At 38.7% G+C, this 20,820-nt stretch overlaps 1 protein-coding gene across 1 annotated transcript; it reads right to left on the reverse strand.

Annotated features, from left to right (window-relative positions):
- Positions 1 to 3,335: 3,335 nt before the first annotated feature.
- PSMC2 (proteasome 26S subunit, ATPase 2) lies at positions 3,336 to 20,127 on the reverse strand. The gene is made up of 12 exons (XM_012456477.3): positions 19,862 to 20,127; positions 16,324 to 16,361; positions 15,307 to 15,388; positions 14,342 to 14,441; positions 9,014 to 9,145; positions 8,363 to 8,435; positions 7,695 to 7,790; positions 6,822 to 6,986; positions 5,313 to 5,400; positions 3,877 to 4,079; positions 3,682 to 3,778; positions 3,336 to 3,594 (listed from the first exon to the last, which is right to left on the reverse strand). Exons 1-12 carry the CDS (start codon positions 19,929 to 19,931, stop codon positions 3,437 to 3,439), a joined length of 1,302 nt encoding a protein of 433 aa, XP_012311900.1. The 5' UTR covers positions 19,932 to 20,127; the 3' UTR covers positions 3,336 to 3,436.
- Between the last annotated feature and the right edge of the window lie 693 nt (positions 20,128 to 20,820).

The following is a 20,820-nucleotide window of genomic DNA, read 5'->3' on the forward strand; positions in this document are numbered from 1 at the left end:
CTGTTTTGAATAGAATTATGTATATTAAAAGCACAAGTCTTAAGGTGGGAAAATACAGTTTATCATTTTGCTTAGCATCTGCGAATGAGTGCATCTCAAAATACGTTTCATCCATGTGTAAATAAGTCCAAATGTTTTACTTAGAATTGTTTCATACAGTGAAAAGTTCCTTGTCTTACAGTCTTGTCTCTGCCTTTCAAGGAAATAATACATAAGCCCACCCGTTCCTTCTGGGCCTTAATAGCTGCTATTGTTATCGTCTATGTTTTTCAGCCCTGATTCAAATTCAGGTTCACATTGTCCTATCAAAATGGGCATAATCTACATAAATCTAAGGACTAGCCTTGTTTTATGGCAATATATGGGAAAGCACTGTTTTGAAGAGGTCCCATAAAGAGAAGCCCTTTGACTTTCTCAAATCCTGTGCAGTATGACAGTGGTTTATCTCTGTCTCATGAATCGATGGAATATGTTTGAGAACAGTTGTGAACCAGGGCCTAGGAAACTCCAATCCGTATCTTAGATACTGACTCTGTATGAGTATACGGCAGCTGATAATGGGATCCTAATTGCCAACCTCAGCTGCAGTGGAATCCAGAGAAATTGTTAAGGGTATAGATCCTCTTCAAGCCCTGGAATAGGACAAAAACTCATTTTGTAGTTTGAAGGAAACATCTAAAACATCCACTCATGGTGGTTTGATCCTGTGCCCTTACCTGTTGAGACAGTTCCAGCCTCTGAGTGCACTTAAGAAAATGAGTCTGCTCTCTCGTGTGTGGAAAGAGAGGGTAGCAAACCCAGTGAATCTGTCCTGTGGTGGGTGGGTGGGTTTTTCTGTGTGTTGGGGGGTGGGGGGTGTGCCCTTGTGTGGGGATGAGGGAGGGAAGAGTATGTGGCTCTATTATGTCTGCCCCTTTAAAGATAGTAAATCAATTTAAATTCTGAAATCAAACAGAACTTCCTTGGTGTGAGCCTGTATCCTTTACTGAGTGCAGAAATGCTGTTGGTCCTTTTTAGTGCACCTCACCTTTCAGGGGTGCTTTTAGGATTCAAGGTGTTTAGATTCTTACAGTTTTGAATGCTTATAAAAGTTTGAGAACTGATAAAAGTATTACTGAATTCTTCAAACATACAGCTAACCAAAATGCATGCAGTGGTTTTGTAGCCCCTCCAATACCAACCACACAATGGTAAAAGCTAGCACACCAGGTAACATGCCTGCTTAGTGACTTGGGTTTTATCAAGTTTGAGCATCTTAAAACTCCACCTGGCCTCTGACAAAGGCTTACCAGGCTTTTCATTGTACTGATGTATTGCATTTCACTTGACATAACAGATAAACCTCAGACCATCGTGAAAATTGAGTTTTTAAATAAATCTAATCACATTTTTAATGTTAATTTTTTACACAGGATTCTACAGTATATTTTTCTAGTCATAAATCCTTTGTATTCTAACTTATTCAGCACTCTGACACATGTATATAGCACACCTATTTTAGGTGGAGGAAGTTACTGGTAAATGTTCTTTTTAAGTAGGGTACAAACATGATGGCCTAGGCAGTGCTTTTGCTACCTGTATATATATGCCTTGACAGAAACACCCAAATTTTTCAAGTAATTGATTTTACATTTGATGTGTGGCCAATTAGATCTTCCTTACGGACCTAAATGAATTATCACAATAGTCACTCTGTATCTTAGAACAAAGTGCACTTAGCCAGGCGCAGTGGCTCACACCTGTAATCCCAGCACTTTGGGAGGCCGAGGTGGGTGGATCACAAGGTCAGGAGTTCAAGACCAGCCTAGCTAAGATGGTGAAACCCGGTCTTTACTGATAATACAAAAATTAGCTAGGCGTGGTGGCATGCACCTGTAATCCCTACTTGAGAGGCTGAGGCAGAGAACTGCTTGAACCCAGGAGGCAGAGGTTGCAGTGAGCTGAAATCGCACCACTGCATTCCAGCCTGGGTGACAGAGCAAGACTCCGTCTCAAAAAAAAAAAAAAAAAGTGCACTCAACATATCTAATTTGTCTTTAATTGGTATATATGAGCATGTGGCCATATGACAAAGTGGAAAGACTTCAGTGTGTTCTAAATGTGTATATTTATTTAATCAAAACATTCAAAAACATACATCTTCAGTCATTTCCTTGATTATATTTTATTTTAAGCATAACCTGAAAATAGTTTGCTGTTTCATACCTCAAGAAAAACTAGGGCAGAGTTAAAAAAAAAAACATAGGTTTTTCTGATCACATTCATAAAAATGAAAAATCAAGAATGTGGTTGGATTTTATGAATGAAGGGCTTTAATTTCTTGAAAACTTTCATAATTTTAAGTATTTCAATGCAACACAGCCTTTCCTATGTTGTCAGCTTTTTCTATTGTGAATTTAAAATGTATCCAATTCTCACTATTTTGCAACTTATTTATGAATACTGAACTTCAATAAAAATATTCATTATTGTGCTTTGGTCTTGGCATTGAGGGAAGAGGTAACTGTGGTAGAAGATAGGATTTGGTGTTGGTTACACAGGAGACAATTTTAAAGAGCTCTGTTGAGGATTTTAATATAATCTTTATTTTTAAAATACCTCACTGTAGACCAGAAGTCTAACAGAAGCTTTACCAAACTAATTTATAAAGTGAAAGTAACCATTTTCTGTATGAAGCCAATTCCAGGTTTTCTAAATTAAATCATATGTACACACTTTTTTTTCAAAAAAATTTTTTTCTTTTTCCTACTCTTTCACCTCTGGCTGAATGTTCTTCTTTCTGCTTTAACACCACTTTACTGTTCATCAAAATTCATGAATTATTCCTGATGAATTTGAAATCAAATGGCAACGCATAACATATACATCCAGTGTTTCTTCTACTTTAAAAAAGGTTTAGACAGAGCTTTTATTATTCAGCATGGTGGTGGGAGACTATCATAAGGCATTTGGTCATATGCCTAGGTGAGCTGCCCTGATAAGGGGCAGAAGAGGATAATAGGAACATAGGTAATGGAGCCGACAAACTTGGACATGAATCCCAGTTTTGCCACTACAAGTAAGCAGGAAAGTTTTGCATCCATTAAATGAAGCTCCATTTGATGATCTTCCTCACTGGACAGATGGGAGGATACAATAAGAATATATGTAGAGCACCCAGCCAGCATATGCCTGGGATATAAACCATCATCTAAGCAAGCACTTTATATGATGATGTGAAACCCTTAAATAGGAGTGGGTCAAAAGAAACAGTCAAAATATATTCTAACAAGCTTTTCTGTCTATTAACATTAGAGATCACCTTTTATTATATTACAAGAAGAGATATGAAAACATACAATCTTGAAGCCATTTATTTTTTTGTGAAGTGGTTGTTAACAAGCCTATATAAGGTTAGGATTCCAATTAAAAGTTTTCACTTGAAAGCCTTCAAGGTTCAGTTGTATGTCATGTAACGAGGAGTAGCGCTGAATTTGGCATAAGACTTAATGACCTTATTTACAGCTTCCAAGAAATCCTTCTCAGTAGCAATTTTTCGCCGTGCTCTGATGGCAAACATACCAGCTTCTGTGCAGACACTTCTAATCTCAGCACCTTTCAAACAAAAAGAGAATAAACAGGCTTAATTAAAACAGCCTGAGCAGACAGACCAGCAAATATAAGCAAGAACTTTCTACTTACCAGTGCTATTTGGACACAGTCGTGCTAACAATTCAAATCTGATATCTCTTTCAACACTCATTGAACGAGCATGAATCTTAAAGATGTGGGTCCGACCCTAGAAATGAGGGAATTGACAAATATTAAAATGTAAAAAACATCACAGGAAGAAAAAACTTCAAAAATCCCTTTCCTAAAATGAAATGGTTTTGTTACCTCTAGATCAGGCAAGCTAAATTCAATTTTTCTATCCAATCTCCCTGGCCTCATCAGTGCTGGATCCAAAGTATCAGGTCTGTTAGTGGCCATCAGCACTTTAATATTGCCTCGAGGATCAAAACCATCAAGCTGATTGATCAGTTCCAACATTGTTCTCTGCACTTCATTGTCACCTCCAGCACCATCATCAAACCGAGCCCCTGACAAAAGGAAAGATAAGCTTTTCAGGTCCACTCAGAGTAACACTATGCATGACCTAAAAGTACCATAAATCTCAGCTCAAATCATGCCCCCCGGCACAGGTGCACAACCCACTTTGAAGCAAATCCTGTAAGAACAGCCTGCTTTATACAAAACTAATTAGAAAGTGAATCTTTGCTTTCAAAAGTATTTATCACAGATTTACTTAACATACTTTAAATTGCCTATGAGACAGTTTAGTGTTTTCAAAGTCTACCACATTTATTACTTAATTTGAACCTCTCAAAAACTCATGAAATACACAAGGCAAGAATTATTCCCTTTATAAGATGAGCAAACTGAGGCTCAGAAATAAGTTAAAATAACTTGTCCTCAGGAGTTCAAGACCAGCCTGGCCAACATGGTGAAACCCGTCTCTACTAAAAGTACAAAAATTAGGCAGGTGTGATGGCAGGCACCTATAATCCCAGTTACTCAGGAAACTGAGACAAAGAATTGCTTGAACCCAGGAGGCAGAGGTTGCAGTGAGCTGAGATCGCACCACTCAACTCCAGCCTGAGCAACAGAGTGAGACCGTGTCTCAAAAAAATAAATTTCTCTAGATTTCATGGCTAATACTGTATTTCATCAAATCTGTGAAGCCAAGAACATTATTTTATGTGCACTAAGAAAAACCACCACCAATTAAATTATGCCCCAGTGCTTTCTTATGACATTAGGAGATAATACTTCAGGAGTTAAAGTGTGGAAATAGGTGTTGTGTGAATGAAATCAGATATAGGTTGAGCATCCCAAAATCCAAAATGCTTCAAAATTTGAAACTTTGAGCAACAACATGATGCTCAAAGGTAATACTTATTGGAGCATGTTAGATTTCAGGTTTTCAGATTTGGGATACTCAACCAGTATACTGCAAATACTCCAAAAGCCAAAATCCAAAATATCTGAATTCCAAAACACTTGTATTCTCAAACATTTCAGCTAATGGATATTCAACCCATAGCACAAAAATAAAGGCTTTGAGAAATGGCAATGGTATATAATGCTTCTTCTTGCCTTTACAGTTTAGTTTACTAGATTTATTAGATCTGTGGTGCCAATGTTTCAGAGCTCACAGAAGAGCTGGAGTTAAAAGTCTGTACAAGATTAACAGATCAGAACTGTAACACATGTCACTTTAGAGTTTTCATGAAAGCTAATCCTAAAGCAGGTCTCTAACGTATCATTCTCACCTCCAATAGCATCAATTTCATCAAAGAAGATAAGGCAGGCTTTTTTTGTTCTGGCCATTTCAAAGAGCTCACGAACCATTCGAGCCCCCTAATGAGAAAAATGATTGATTTAGTAATTCAAAATTGGCTTTAAAATATTTTAAAATACAATAAAAAGTTATACTTCAAAGTTTTCAATATTTATTCCTAACCGTATCGTCACCCATTATTACATAAACTTTTTTTTTATTTTTTGAGACGGAGTTTTGCTTTTGTTGCCCAGGCTGGAATGCAATGGTGCAATCTTGGCTCACTGCAACCTCTGCCTCCTGCATTCAAGAGATTCTCCTGCCTCAGCCTCCTGAGTAGCTGGATTACAGGCATGCGCCACCACACCCAGCTCATTTTGTATTTTTAGTAGAGATGGGGTTTCACCATGTTGGTCAGGCTGGTCTTGAACCCCTGACCTTAGGTGATCCACCCGCTTCTGCCTCCCAAAGTGTTGGGATTACAGGCATGAGCCACCGTGCCAGGCCTACCTAAACTTTTTTAAAAAAGACTGAAGTTTGCTCCCCAGTCCATCAAATTAATTTTGCTAGCCTTAAAATAGTAAGTCATTTTCATGATTCTCTATTAAATAGCAATAGGTTTCAGATCTGAAGAAGTCAAATTAATAGCTGAATAAAGGAACCATTCTAATCAGTAAAACTTGAGTAGATAAAAGCATCTGATCTATCACTTGGAATTCCTGATCATTGAATTTGACTTAAGTTTTAATTAGGGAATAAAAAGATACCTCAACTCTTGCAGCTCCTTATCTAATTCTTACTAAGTATACGAATCATCAACAGGTTTCAGATACAATACATGTAGCCCTAGACTTATTCTCTAAATACATATATATGTGTATATGTATGTCTACATACATATAGACAACCTATGTTCTCACTTTCTCATTAGGACTGAAAACAATGCCCCTAAAGTAAAAGAATTAATGTACCAGGCATTTCCATAGAAAAGCCACATCTGTAGAAAATGTCATCCTTCTGCAGGGGGGCATACTGGTTAAAATTTTAAGTGGTTACCTATTTCCAAACGACCACAAGATGGCTTCTAAACTACAATCAAGAAATTTCTGGTCTCAGGCTGGGCGTAATGGCTCATGCCTAGACTCCCAGGACTCTGGGAGGGCAAAGCAGACAGATCCCAAAGTTTGAGACCAGCTGGGCCACATGGCAAAAACCCTCTCTACAAAAAATACAAAAATTAGCTGGGCATGGTGGCATGTGCCCATGGTCTCAGCTACCTGAGAGGCTGAGATGGGTGGATCACCTAAGTCAGAGAGGTAGAGGCTGCAGTGAGCTGAGGTCGCGCCACTGCACTCCATCCTGGGCAACACAGTGAGACCCTATCTCAAAAAAAAGAAAAGAGAAATTTCATGTCTTGATCCTCCAATGCAGAAGTGTCATTTTTACTGTACATATCTTATGTAGGCCTACATAGTCTTTGACTACGATAAATTTACTTTACCTCACCGACGTATTTCTGTACAAGTTCAGATCCAATAACTCGAATGAAGCACGCATCAGTCCGGTTGGCAACTGCCCGTGCACAGAGTGTCTTGCCTGTACCGGGTGGACCAAAGAGCAGCACACCTTTGGGAGGCTCAATGCCAAGGTTCACAAACCTCTCTGGCTGTGATAGAGACACAATTTGAACACTTACCACTTCTGCATAACAAAAATAAGTCTACTTCTACATCAACAAAGTAATTTTATGTTTAGTCTTTTATCCTGAAAACCATACTTTAATATTTAAATCAAAACTATTAAGTCCACAGTCTACATACTTGTTGATCTAAATAAGAAATTTTACTTATTCTAAGACGTAAGTTCTAAACTGTACTCAGATCAACACATAAGACTGAATGGCTTTTAAAAAGTGCTTCTATTATCCAGTCTTAAAATATTTTCCTAATTGTAAAAAATTATGGTGTTTAAAGAACATAATTATTATCTGGTATTCAATATCTTGGTTTTCCATTATCCACCCAAGTTTAACCTGCTTCAATATAAGCCCCTTTCTTCTCGATCTCATTTGAAGAACCAGTTTCTTCTGTAATAGCCTGTAACATATTTAACATATTGCTAAAGGTTACACTGAGCCACCTCTGTCACTGTAAACAGCAGATCCTTCTTTCTGAAATATACTTGACCACTCAATCGTTTTTGCTTGCTCTTCCCTAAAACTTACCAACTCTCTACACTTCCTCTCTCCACCCTCTCAAAAAATTTTCATTAGGAAAAATATTAAAAGTCATCTAATATACAAGCAATTTTAGTGCTCAATATACAAAAAACATCTTTATACAAAGAAATTTAAATATAACACTCAGCTACTTACATGAAGTAATGGGGTTTCAACTACTTCTCGCAATTTCTCAATCTGTTCCTTACAGCCACCAACATCACTGTATGTGACATCAGGTTTTTCCTCCACCTAAGAGAGGGACAGAAATGTACAACATATAGTCATAGGTTTTTTGGATACTGTCCAAATACAGAAGAGACCCAATACCTTAAAAGAAAAATCAAACTCACAAGTGAGAATTTTAATAAAACTTGAATACATTCTCTGGTGCCCTGGAACTATTTGCTATAGTACTTGTTATGACACTAATGAATGAAAGACAAACTAGTAAAGACATAGTGAGACTCCATCTCAAAAAAAAAAAAAATACTGCTGGGCTTTGTGGTTCACACTTGGAATCTTAGCACTTTGGGAGGCAGAGATGGGCGAAACACTGGAGGTCAGGAGTTCGAAACCAGCCTGGCCAACATGGTGAAACCCTGTCTCTACTAAAAAGACAAGAATTAGTAGGGCGTGGTGGCAGGTGCCTGTAATCTCAGCTACTTGGGAGGCTGAGGCAGGACAACTGCTTGAACCTGGGAGGCGGAGGTTGCAGTGAGCCGAGATTGTGCTACTGCACTCCAGCCTGGGCAACGAAAGTGAAACTCCATCTCAATTTAAAAAAAGCCATAGCATTCCTTTTCTCTCCCATAGTTTCTTACCTGCATCATGGTAACTGTTGGGTCAATCTTAGGAGGCAATGGAATGTGAATTTGATATTTATTTCTGTCCACACTAAGGAAGTAAAAGAGATAGTCATTAATACATTCTTTGAGCTTCCAGTGTCCTTTTATGTTTAGTTTTTTCTGCTCAAAATCATACTTTAACAAGAGAGGTTATGTAAAGAAAAATAGAGCATGAAAACTGAGGATACTAAATTATAAGCCTAATGTGGCAAACAACCTATCCAACAGCAACTAGACCCTTGACTCAAGGAGGAAGGGGAAACTTTTTTTACTTTACTGAGTGAATCATTATGTATTCTATAGACATTAACTCACTTAGCATCATAACTATCCTAAAGCAAGTACTCCCCCAATCTATACCATGTTATCTTAAATGGACTGGTAACCTCAAGTCTAAAATTTGAAGCCATTCATAATAAACAATAGTGGGAGTAGGGGAAGTCAGGGAAGCTGCTGGGAAGTTAGGAAGCAGATGCAGAAGAAAGAATTTTCAACTACAGTACATTACTAATTATTCCTTGGTATTCCAAAGCATTCAGTTTATTTATTTACTACAAAGCCAAGGATGTGAATGTGAGACGGTATCCTTAGTGAAAGAAAAGCATTTAGTGTAAATAGAAATCTTACCCCACTCTCATCCCTTCTTCAATGTCAGTAGGTGCCACTTGATCACTAAGGTCCACCACAAACTTGGCAAACTGCTTTACATTGATAATGTATTTGGGGTCCTCCGAATCAGCATTGATTATCTTTGTACACCTAACACAGCAAAAGGCTTGATTAGTGTAAGGAACCTAACCGCTAATAATGAATGCAGCTAACTAGATTCTATCCTGAATATGCAATATATAGGTATAAACTAGAACTGCAGAAACTGGGACACTGTTAAAGAACCTTTTCTATGCTCAACTCCGAAGGTCCATTTGACTTTAGCCAAGCCATAAAATTTTCAAATACATTCTCCTGGAAATCAAACCCAAATATCTCATCATTAAGAATTTCTCAGGCCGGGCGCGGTGGCTCAAGCCTGTAATCCCAGCACTTTGGGAGGCTGAGGAGGGTGGATCACGAGGTCAAGAGATCGAGACCATCCTGGTCAAAATGGTGAAACCCCGTCTCTACTAAAAATACAAAAAATTAGCTGGGCATGGTGGCGTGTGCCTGTAATCCCAGCTACTCAGGAGGCTGAGGCAAGAGAATTGCCTGAACCCAGGAGGCGGAGGTTGCGGTGAGCCGAGATCGCGCCATTGCACTCCAGCCTGGGTAACAAGAGCGAAACTCCGTCTCAAAAAAAAAAAAAAAAAAAAAAGAATTTCTCTGATTTTTTGATTTCTGTAATTTATATTCCTTATTAGTGATGTTCTAGTATATCTTAAATTGCTCTCCTCTTTATTTTCCCTATAAAAAATGGTCATCTTGTCTTACATCAAATTCAGTAATAAATGTGTTTTCATTCTTTTCCTGAGTTTATACTGTAAATCCGTTTATATTGTTGTTGCTACTTTTTCTTTTTTTTTTTTAACTGAGGCAGTAGAAGCTTTTTTTTTTTTTTTTTTTGAAATGGAGTCTTGCTCTGTTGCCCAGGCTGGAGTGCAGTGGTTGTGCAATCTCAATTCACTGCAACCTCTGTCTCCCGGGTTCAAGCAGTTCTCTTGCCTCAGCCTCCCAAGTAGCTGGGATTACAGGTACCCACCACCACACACAGCTAATTTTTCTATTTTTAGTAGAAATGCGGTTTCGCCATGTTGGCCAGGCTGGTCTTGAACTTCTGACCTTAGGTGATCTGTCAGCCTCGGCCTCCCAAAATGCTGAGATTACAGGCATGAGCCACCTCGCCCAGCCAAAAAATATATATTTTGAAGAATAACAAGTCTACTTCAAATTAAATTATGAATTAAATGCAATCCTAGCTGGGCACAGTGGTACATGCCAATAATCCCAGCTACTCAGGGGACTGAGGCAAGCATTCGAGGCCATCCTAGGTAACATAGTGAGACTCCACCTCAGAACAAACAAATACCAGTCCTGTCTTGGGCTAGTTTAAAACAAACAAACAAACAAAAAAGGGGGACGTATAGGAAATAATAGCTTGAGGAAAAAAAGACAGAACTGCCCTTTCTGATATCAAAACAATGTGTAAAGCTATAGTAATGAAATGCTGATCTAACAGTAATAAACATATTCACCTGTAAAATAGTATAGGGAATCCAAAAGACAACACAAATCTGGAATTTAGATTATGGTAAAGATAGCATTTCAGGTCTGCAGAGAAATGGTATTCAAGTAATTGTTATTCAGTTATAAATAAAAATTAAGTTAAAGTGTTACCTCATATCATATTACAAACAAAAAATACCTCCAAGGGACCTGTGATTGAAGGCAGCAATCTAAATGCGTGCATCTATTTTTGTGCCTCCTTAAACACAATGTTACTAAAACCACAGAGTTTAAAAAGGGCATGAACACAGGAATTAAATTTTGGTAATTGGAAAGCACAAGTTCAGATAGTAAATGACTTTGCAGAAACAAGAAAATTAAATCCTAAAAGGCAATGGGGAAGGCAAAGTATCTCCTTGATTTAGACCCAGAATCATCAAGGGCTCAGGCTCAGACAGATGGCATTAGGCATTAGGTATCCCTAGAAAATTGAACAGGAGGTTGGGAGAGGTGGGCAGACCCATGACGTCTAAAATAGAAAATTAAGAAGTCAGATTCTAGGAGCCTCTCCACACTGCCTGGTCTATACTTCCCTTATATGGACAAAATTACACAGGTTTACTCTCTAGCGCAGGGGACAGCAAATTACTTGTGCGCCAAAACCAGCTTTGTTTTTAAAGATGAACATTCACAATTTGTTTTCTCTCTTGTCAGGTAAGTACCCACATAATATCCCCAATTTTGTTTCTTGTCCTTTAAAGCCTAAAATATTTACTACCTTTTTATAAAGTTTGCCAACCCTGCTCTGGAAAAAGTAAAACAGAGGGAACGCTAGCAGTAAAAGGGGTGCAGGAGCAGCAAATCTACTGAAAATTTGGGGGGGGGGGCAGTGAATGGGGAAGGAAGAGTAAACATAAGTGAACTTGTTACTAAGATCCCCAGCCCCCTCTCTCCACTGTTCTTCCAAAATGTTGGAGATTGGAGACAACAGGAGACTGAAATAAATTCTTTGGGAAATCTGACTATCCAGACGAAAAGTCCTAAGACAGTGACACAGGAGGTCCCCCAGCTAAATGGCCCCACCAGATCACCTAGAATGAAACTCAGGATCAACATCCCTCACTACTGAATTTACAGCTGTCACCCTTTTGGTCTCCCATCAAAACCAAGGCCCAAATTTAAGATGACCAGATATCTATCATAAAAGACCAAGGCCAAATAAGCAAAGAAGGGAAAAAGCACCTTGAAGGAAGCAAACCTGCAAAGTTATAGATTGAGCCTCCCAAATCTAAAAATTCCAAATCCAAAATGCTCTAATATCCAAAACTTTTTGAGTACCAACATGACACTGAAACTGACCCAATAGCCCAAAAGACAGTTTTTTGGATAAACATAGAAACTCATCTTTCTATTCTTAAAGCTTAGAAATTAAATTTGTTTTACCCTCAGGCTCTCAAAAAAAGTATCACAGAACTGAAACTCACCAGATCACAGCATGAAGACAATGAGATGCCAGACCCCTAATTCATCATTATGGTGGCTTCCTTATCCCTCCCTAGCTTCTATTTTCTTACACTTTGTCACATTTCTTCCCTCCTACATAAACCCCTAATTTTAGTTGGTCAGGGAAACGGACTGATTAAATTGTTATCTCAGTGACTGGTTTTCTATGCAGTGAGCAGTAGGACCTAGAAAAATCCCCTGGTGTTTCTCGGTGACAACACACAAAGAAAATGCTCATTGGAGCATTCAGGATTTTCAATTTTTGCACTCGGGATGCTTAACCAGTAAGTATACTGCAAATATTCTAAAATCTAAAAATTCTAAAATCTGAAACATTTCTGATCCTAAGCATTTCCAGTAAGGGATAGTCAAGCTGTATTAATTTCCAGAGAGAGATGAGAACATAGTACAACCATGATACAAGAATAGAACATCCAACACACACACAAATGAAAGAATAAAAATGAGATCCTTGAAATAAAACAACCTCAGTTTTTTACCTGAGAAATTAAAAATCTATGAGAAGAAAAATGGGAGGAAAAAAATCAATAGAATAATTCCAAGATAAAGAAAAGCTCATAGAAAGTAAAAAGGCAAAAAGAAAAACAGGAAAGAAAGAATAACATATTAGAGGAGCAATCCTGGAGACCCCATATCCAAATAAGAAAATTTAGGAATAAAGGACCAAGAAAATAGAAGGAAATAAATTAACAAATGATTTCAAGAAGATCTACCTTACTAAATGACAAGAAAACCTAGCACAATGGATGAAAATACCAAGGCACATCGCCATGAAATTTCAAAATAGAACAAGAGAAGACTCTACAACTTTCAGAGGAAAAACAGGTCACATATACAGGACTGAGGATCAGAATGGCTTTAGGGTAACACTGGGAGGCAGAGAATAACAGAACAATGCCTTCAGAATTTTGAAGGGAAAAGAACTTTATACTCAGCTAAGATACTTTCAGACATATACAGTCTCAAAATATTACTTCCCAACTGACCCTTTTCCAGGAAGCTAGCAGAGGACGTATTAGACCTAAATAAGGGTGTAAGGAAACCAAGGAAGAAAGACTAACAGTACACAAGCAACAGGAGAGAGGCAAGGGGAAATCTCCAGGATAGAGAAGTCAGACAATGATTGTCATTAAACAGGCATGAAGGACAAATGGTCCATGCCAAAGCAGGTCAAGAAATGCTGGGAAAAACCTAAGGAAAATGAAACTGAGAGAACACCAGATGCAACTGAGGGATTCCTGGGAGAAAACTAACAGATCTGATGCATCTGAAGAGCAGTTTAGACAATCAAGAGATGGTGGGAGGTTGAGTTTGTAACATATGCAGAGAAAACCAGGCAAATGAAGAAACAAGACATTATAACAACCACCAAAAAATAGTGGTACAAGAAAGGAAAAGCAATCACAGCTTACCACTTGGGTCTTTGTGAATAGTGTTTACATAGCCATAATCATATAAACACAGAAGACTGATCCAACCAAAATTATAACAGACCAGGAGGATGTGGTGATAGAAAGGGTGTGCCTTCAGGATGAATGAAGGCAGAGGAAACAAAACAAAATCCTCATCTTCCATGGTGGGAAGCCAAAAGATAATACCTAAAACTAAAAAATCAAAAAGTAGGAATCTACAATATACAAGACATAGCAATATCCATAGAACCATCAAGTCAAAAACCAAAATAATCAGCTAAAAAAAGGAGAAAATAGTGTCTTTAGGGAAGAGGAATTGGGAAATACAACTATTGTTATTGAACTATTTAACTCTTTTCTTTTTTTTTGAGATAGAGTCTCACTCTTGTCACCTAGGCTGAAGTGCAGTGGCACAATCTTGGCTCACTGCAACCTATGCCTCCTGGGTTCAAGCGATTCTCCTGCCTCAGCCTCCCAAGAACCTGGGATTACAGGCACACACCACCACATCTGCTAATTTTTGTATTTTTAGTAGACACAGGGTTTTACCATGCTGGCCAGGATGGTCTTGATCTCCTGACCTCATCATCCGCCCACCTCGGCCTCCCAAACTGCTGGGATTACAGGCGTGAGCCACTGCACCTGGCCCATTTAAATCTTTTAAATGATTATACCTTCATGTATCTTTGAATAACTGTTTAAGGCATAAAATTTTAACCCCACACAGTTTTGTAGAAAACCTTACTTACTTGGAATTTGGAATAAAAATTCTTTATGAATGATTGCATTATCCCTGAGACTCTAACATTAAGTGCTTGAAAAGACAGACAAAGGTAAGTTGCCACAGAGCACCCGTACATACCTGGCAACCTGTAAAGGCTGTTCACTCTGGAGTGTCTGCTTATCTGCAGCCAAATCCCAGAGTGCTGGAGGGGCCAGGCCAGTGTCAGATTCTTTAATACCTACATAGAGAAAGATGACAAAATTTACTAAAAGGCAATGCATCCTCCTAAAATAACCTTTCTAAACCTCAGCACTACTGACATTTTGCATTGAATCATTCATTGTGAGGACTGTCGTGTGCGTTCTAAGTTGTTTAGTAGCATCCCTGGCCTCTCACCACTAGATGGCAGCAGCACAGCCCTCTCTCAAAGTCATGACAATCAAGAATGTCTCCAGACATTGCCCAGTGTCCTCTGGGAGGGGGTAGGAGGTGGGGCAAAAGGACCCCAGCTGAAAACTACTACCCTGCCCTAAAGTAATTGTCAAGCCAAAAATGTAATGCCACATTTGACATTTTTGCAAATACTGTAAAACTTCATCATTCAAGTCCCCCCAAAAAGTTTCCAGCTGCCAGGAAAGAGCCCAATTACTTCAAGCAAAGCTATGTTGTGAGATCTTATTTTTATTCAAAAAAGTTTTTTGACTTGTTAATTGAAGTTTACTGAACTGGGCTTTGACCAATAGAAACATGACTTGCTTAGAAGATGATGTTGTTGCCAGGTGTGGTGGCTCATGCTTGTAATCCCAGCACTTTGGGAGGCCTAGGTGGGTGGATCACCTGAGGTCGGGAGTTCAAGACCAGCGTGACCAATATGGTGAAACCCGTCTCAAAAAAAAAAAAAAAATTTTTTTTTAATTTTTAAAAAAAGATGTTGTTTCTTAACTGCATAAACATTAAATCTGACTGTAAAAAGCAGTGAAAGATATGGTTAAATGAGATCTAATTTCTTAACAGAAAGGAAGGATAATGATTTTTTAAAAATCTGTAATCATGAAGGAGTAACACATTACATTTAAAGGAAATGGGAATTAAAAAATACATACCAGTGAGCTCATTAATTTTCTTGAGAAGTTGTTGAATGTCATCTTCAACTTGCTTGATCTGCTTAGAATAAGTGCTCTGACCCTAGGTGATGAAGATCAGTTTAGTTAGAGTATCAGGACATCAACAATTTATTAAACCATAGGTAAAAATTATGTTTAAGTTACAATTTCAATAGTTATCATTATCCCAAAGCTTGGTATTCCTGACCCAATATTTTCCCGTAAATACACACCCACTATTATACAAGATAACAAGTGAAAATCATGGCCGGGTGTGGGTGGCTCACGCCTGTAATACCAACACTTTGGGAAGCTGAGGTGGGCAGATCACCTGAGGTCAGGAATTCGAGACCAGCCTGACCAACATGGTGAAACCTCGTCTCTACTAACAATACAAAAAAAATTAGCCAGGCATGGTGGCAGGTGCTGGTAATACCAGCTACTCGGGAGGCTGAGGCAGGACAATCTCTTGAACCCGGGAAGTGCAGGTTGCAGTGAGCCGACATCGCGCCATTGCACTCCAGCCTAGGCAACAAGGGGGAAACTCCGTCTCAAAAAAAAAAAAATGTGTGAAATTATGCAAAACTATTTCTCGATTTCTATGCATTAAAACTTAATTTCAGAACTAATTCAGTAATACTTGTTAAATATAGTAAACATATATGTAAATTTTGTCTAATATCTTTCTATATAGCATCACATTTTAATCACAAATAGTATTAAAATAATGTATAAACTGAGACATGCCAAATACTCTGATCTGTTCTATAAATTTTAGGTAGGCAACTTCATTTAGTGAAGATTACCATGAGCTGCCAGACATTCTCTTTTTTTTGTTTTTTTTTTAAGACATTCTCTTCTAATTATTTTGTTTCTTTTTATTTTATTTTTTGTTTGTCTTTTTAATTTTTGGTTTCTTAACTTTTAATTATTTTGGAAGGACAATAACAAAACAGCCAAAACAGTTTTTATTTCAATATAAATCATCTATAGTTTATAGACACTGAAAGGACTTACGTAAGTTTTCAGCAAGGCGATATCCCCCTCATCCAGAGCTGAAAGAAGATAGACAATACATGAGATTCAAAAAGAAACTAGAATTAAAGATTTTTTAAAAAGAAAAAAACAAAAACAAAAAAACTAAAGCTGATGAACTTTTCAGTTCAAATTGTTTTAATTTAGTGTCAAAAATCAAGCAAGATTATGATGATATAAATTCAACCAAAAAGTTCCTGGACTCAATTAATTTTAATCTGACTGGGAAGAAGATAGATTTTTTTAAAGTACATCATATACATGATTACCTACTTTACATAGTATATACATAAAACATAGTACATACATAAAACACATCCATTAAGAATCTTGGTTAAATTACATCATAGTCTTACAATGAAATACAATGCAGGCCTGGTGCTGTGGCTCATGCCTGTAATCCCAGCACTCTTTGGGTGGCCGAGGCAGGTGAATCATGAGGTCAAGAGATTGAGACCATCCTGGTCAACATGGTGAAACCCTGTCTCTACTAAAATACGAAAAATTAGCTGGGTGTTGTGGTGTGCACCTGTAGTCCCAGCTACTCGGGAGGCTGAGGCAGGGGAATTGCTTGAACCCAGGAGGTGGAGATTACAGTGAGCTGAGATCACACCACTGCACTATGACTCTGTTTAAAAAAAAATGGTAGCAATGAAAAAAGAATGGAAGGGTTGGATAAAAAACCCCTCAGAGGAAGAATCTACAGCACATGGCAAATGATTAAATGTGAGAAGCTTAGGGGAGACGTTCAAACGTGTCGCCCAGGCTTTGGACCTAGGTACCGCACAAAAGAAGTCACAATAGAGAGTGGTTGGCAGAGGGAGATGCAAAGTTCAGTTTTAATTTTCGTAAGTTTGTGGTACTGTTATCTGTGCAGAAAAGAGTTACCATAGCAGGCGTAACTGCTATCCTTTGAAAGGCCTACATATAAGGTTGGTCCTTGGCTGTTGCCTGAGAACACCGATTTCAGAGGGTTCCTACCACTACCAGAACTGAAAAAGGTGGTTTGCTATGCTTAAAACGTTTATACAAAGTACATGGTTTATGCGAAACACTTATTTTTCTTCAGGGAGTCTGGAATTTTGGTATGTGCTAGGCAGAGATGCCTACATGACCAGCCCGTAATAAAAACCGTGAGTGCCAAATCTCTAACAAGCTACCCTGCTTAGCAATATTGTACACATATTGTCACTACCTGTTGCTGGGGGAATTAAGCGCACCTGTGTGACTCCACTGGAAGAGAACCCCTGGAAACTTGTGCCTGGTTTCTCCTGGACTTGGCCCCATGTGTCTTTTCTCTTTGCTGATTTTGCTTTGTATCCTTTCACTAAGATATAGCATAGCCATGAGTATGACTACATGCTAAGTCTTGTGAATGCTCTTAGCAAATTACTGAGCCTGGGGGTAGGCATGGGGACTATCCAACATACCAGCATATCCTGATGCAGCATTCTAGAAGGCGGACAGAAATCTGGCTCTCGAGATCAGATGCTAGCTTGAGGTTAAAAAGATTGACTAGGGAAGCACATAGAGAGGACACAGTCCAAGACAAGAATGGATGAAATTAACAGAAACAAAACCTAAGAGAAACCATGTGAGGACACAATGAAGGAAAGAAAAGAAGCAGGAGGATAAAAGGGAAGGTTCAGCAAGAGAAACCAAGGGAGGCTCAAAGGCTCAACAATGTCAAAAACACAAGGATTAGGATTAAGAAATACTAAAGATCTGGGAATTAAGAAACTACCGATCAGTTTCAACTGATTTATACAGATAGAAACTAAAGTGCAAAAATTAGAAGTAAGAGCCTGTCATATATTTGCTAGGTAACCATGGAAAACCTGGGAAGTGGAGGTTGCAGTGAGCTGAGATCACGCGACTGCACTCTAGCCTGGGCAATAGAGCGAGACTCCCTCTCAAAAGAAAAAAAAAATACTATATACATGTTAGTCATAACTGCATCCAAGGAATAAATGTATTAATATATTTACAGAACAAACCCAGAGAAACACACAGATCACTGTGCACAGATCAAGTGATAAATCTCTGTGTCTAAGTTTTACAATAAATACTGAGTATCTCTGACATTTTCAGTGTCCTAAAATATTTTTAAAAGAAACAGCATAATGAGATGATGGTAGAAAGGAAATGCTTTCTTTTGGGGGAGGGTGTAAATGGGGAAGGGTGCTAGGAAAAGTTGAAGTTGTTAAGAAAGGGAAGAGTAAGAAAAGAAACATAAGAAATACCATAAGAACATTTTAAAATAGCTAAGGAACAAAAGGAGGAACAGCATAGAGACTACAGAGGGGACTACTGGGAAGAAGTTATATCCAAAAATGGTGTGCATATCTCATGCACTGTAAGTTAAAATATCAACTGGTATAATCTCCATGGAGAGTAATTTGGCACTAACAAAATTAGAACTCCACTTCTAGAATTTATCCTACAATTTGTACTTGTGCACTTGGTAAAAGTTACATAAACAAAATTATTGTTATTATTATTTAAGATGTTGTCTCACTTTGTCGCCGAGGCTGGAGTACACTGGTGCGATCTGCAACCTCCACCTCCCGGGTCCAAGCAATTCTCCTGCCTCAGTCTCCCGATTAGCTGGGACTACAGGCGCATGCCACCATGCCCGGCTAATTTTTGTATTTTTAGTAGAGACGGGGTTTCACCATGTTTGCCAGGCTGATGTGATCCACCGGCCTCAGCCTCCGCGCCAGGCCTATTCATTGTTTTACAACAGCAACAAAGTGGAAAAGTCTAGATGTCCATCAATAATAATTAAGTACATTATTGTATATCCATAAAATGGGATACTATGCAGATGCAGAGAAAGTGACTACGTGACAGGAAATTATCTCTAATATGTAATAAAAATTTTAAAAATCAGTATGTTGAGTATGTACAGCATGCTACATTTATGTAAAAAAATGAATATATAAGCAGACTTGCTTGTATATGTATAGAATATATCTAGAAAGATATGCAAAATAACAACATTAGTTGCCTCTGCGGAGAAGTTAGTGGCTGGGGCCAAGAATGCGAGGCTTTTCCAAATGAATCTTTTCTGTCTACTGAATTGTGAACCCTGTGAATGTATTATCTGGTCAAATAAATTTTTTAAGAAAACTGCCTCAGAATTGTAGCTACACAGTGATAGCTCCCAGCTGTCACAGGTGGGAGGAGGAGGAGAGGAAAGAGGATCAGGTGACCGAGCACCACCGCCAGGCAGAACTTTTCAAGGCCTGTAAGGCCAAGTAGGGTGCGTAACTTCTTCAAGATCTGAGAGCTCAGAATGAATAAAAGTTTCCATCAGCAGATGAATACAGAACTTGTAGTGGATGAGGGAGACTGAGAAGGCAAGCAGGTTAATCCGGCCGGCGCCCAGACTAAATGACTAGGGGCACAAAAGGGCTAGAGCACAGAGCCAGGAGCGGGAATCCAGCTCCCCTCCGGTGTCAAGGCAGCTGCTCTCCAGTCCTGCCCCAGCTCTGATCTCCTGCCCATGCCAACTGACCTCGGATGGGCTTGTCGTCCTTCTCATCCTCTTTGGTCTTCCGCTGATCGGCACCGAGGTAATCCGGCATTTTAACAGCTCCAACTGTGTCCACTCCTTAATGATTACACAGCACCTTCCTTGCTTCCGGTGGTGTTCTCCCTTTCCCTTCCCCACCGGAAGTAGATCGGGCTCTGGCGGGCCTCCTTACGCAGTGCCTGAGAGTCTGGAGAGAGCCCTGGGGGAAACGCTTTGGTAAGCAGGTCGCTGGTTTTTGGACTGATTACCTGTGAGAAGGAAACTTTACAGTGTTTGCAAAATGCCTGGCATATTAGAGACAATAAGTAGTGGCCACATCTACAAATACAGTGAAGGTAATCTATTTCTGGTAAGGAGTAAATATCCACACAATACATAAAGAACTCCTACAACACAGTAACAAGAAAACAACCTGATTTTTTAAAATGAGCAAATAACCTGAATGAACATTTCTCCAAAGAAGATATACAAATGGCCAACATCACTGTTAAGGAAAGGCAAATCAAAACCACAATTAGATGCCGCCACATACCCACTAGGATAGCTATTATTAAAAACAAGCAAAAACAAAACAGGAAATAAGTGTTGGATGACCCTGGGGTCCAGCAGACCCTTGCGAGTGCTGCTGGAGAAAATGGAATCCTTGTGCATTGTTGATGTAAATGTAAAATGATAAAACGGTGCAACTGCTGTGGGAAACAGTATGATGACTCCTCAGGAAATTAAAATTAGAGTTACCATGCCATTTAGCAATTCGATTTCTGGGTATGTATCTGAAATAACTGAAAAGAGGATCTCAAAGAGATATTTGTGCATCCATGTTCACAAGCAGCATTAGTCACGATAACCAAAAGGTGTAAGCAACCCTCATCTACATATGAATGTATAAACAAAATTTGATATATGCAATGTGTGTGTGCGCGCGCATGCACACACACACA

The sequence above is a fragment of the Aotus nancymaae genome, unplaced genomic scaffold (genome assembly GCF_030222135.1).
Source record: "Aotus nancymaae isolate 86718 unplaced genomic scaffold, 86718_ANA_hifiasm-v0.15.2.pri h1tg000002l, whole genome shotgun sequence".
Lineage (NCBI taxonomy): Eukaryota > Metazoa > Chordata > Mammalia > Primates > Aotidae > Aotus > Aotus nancymaae.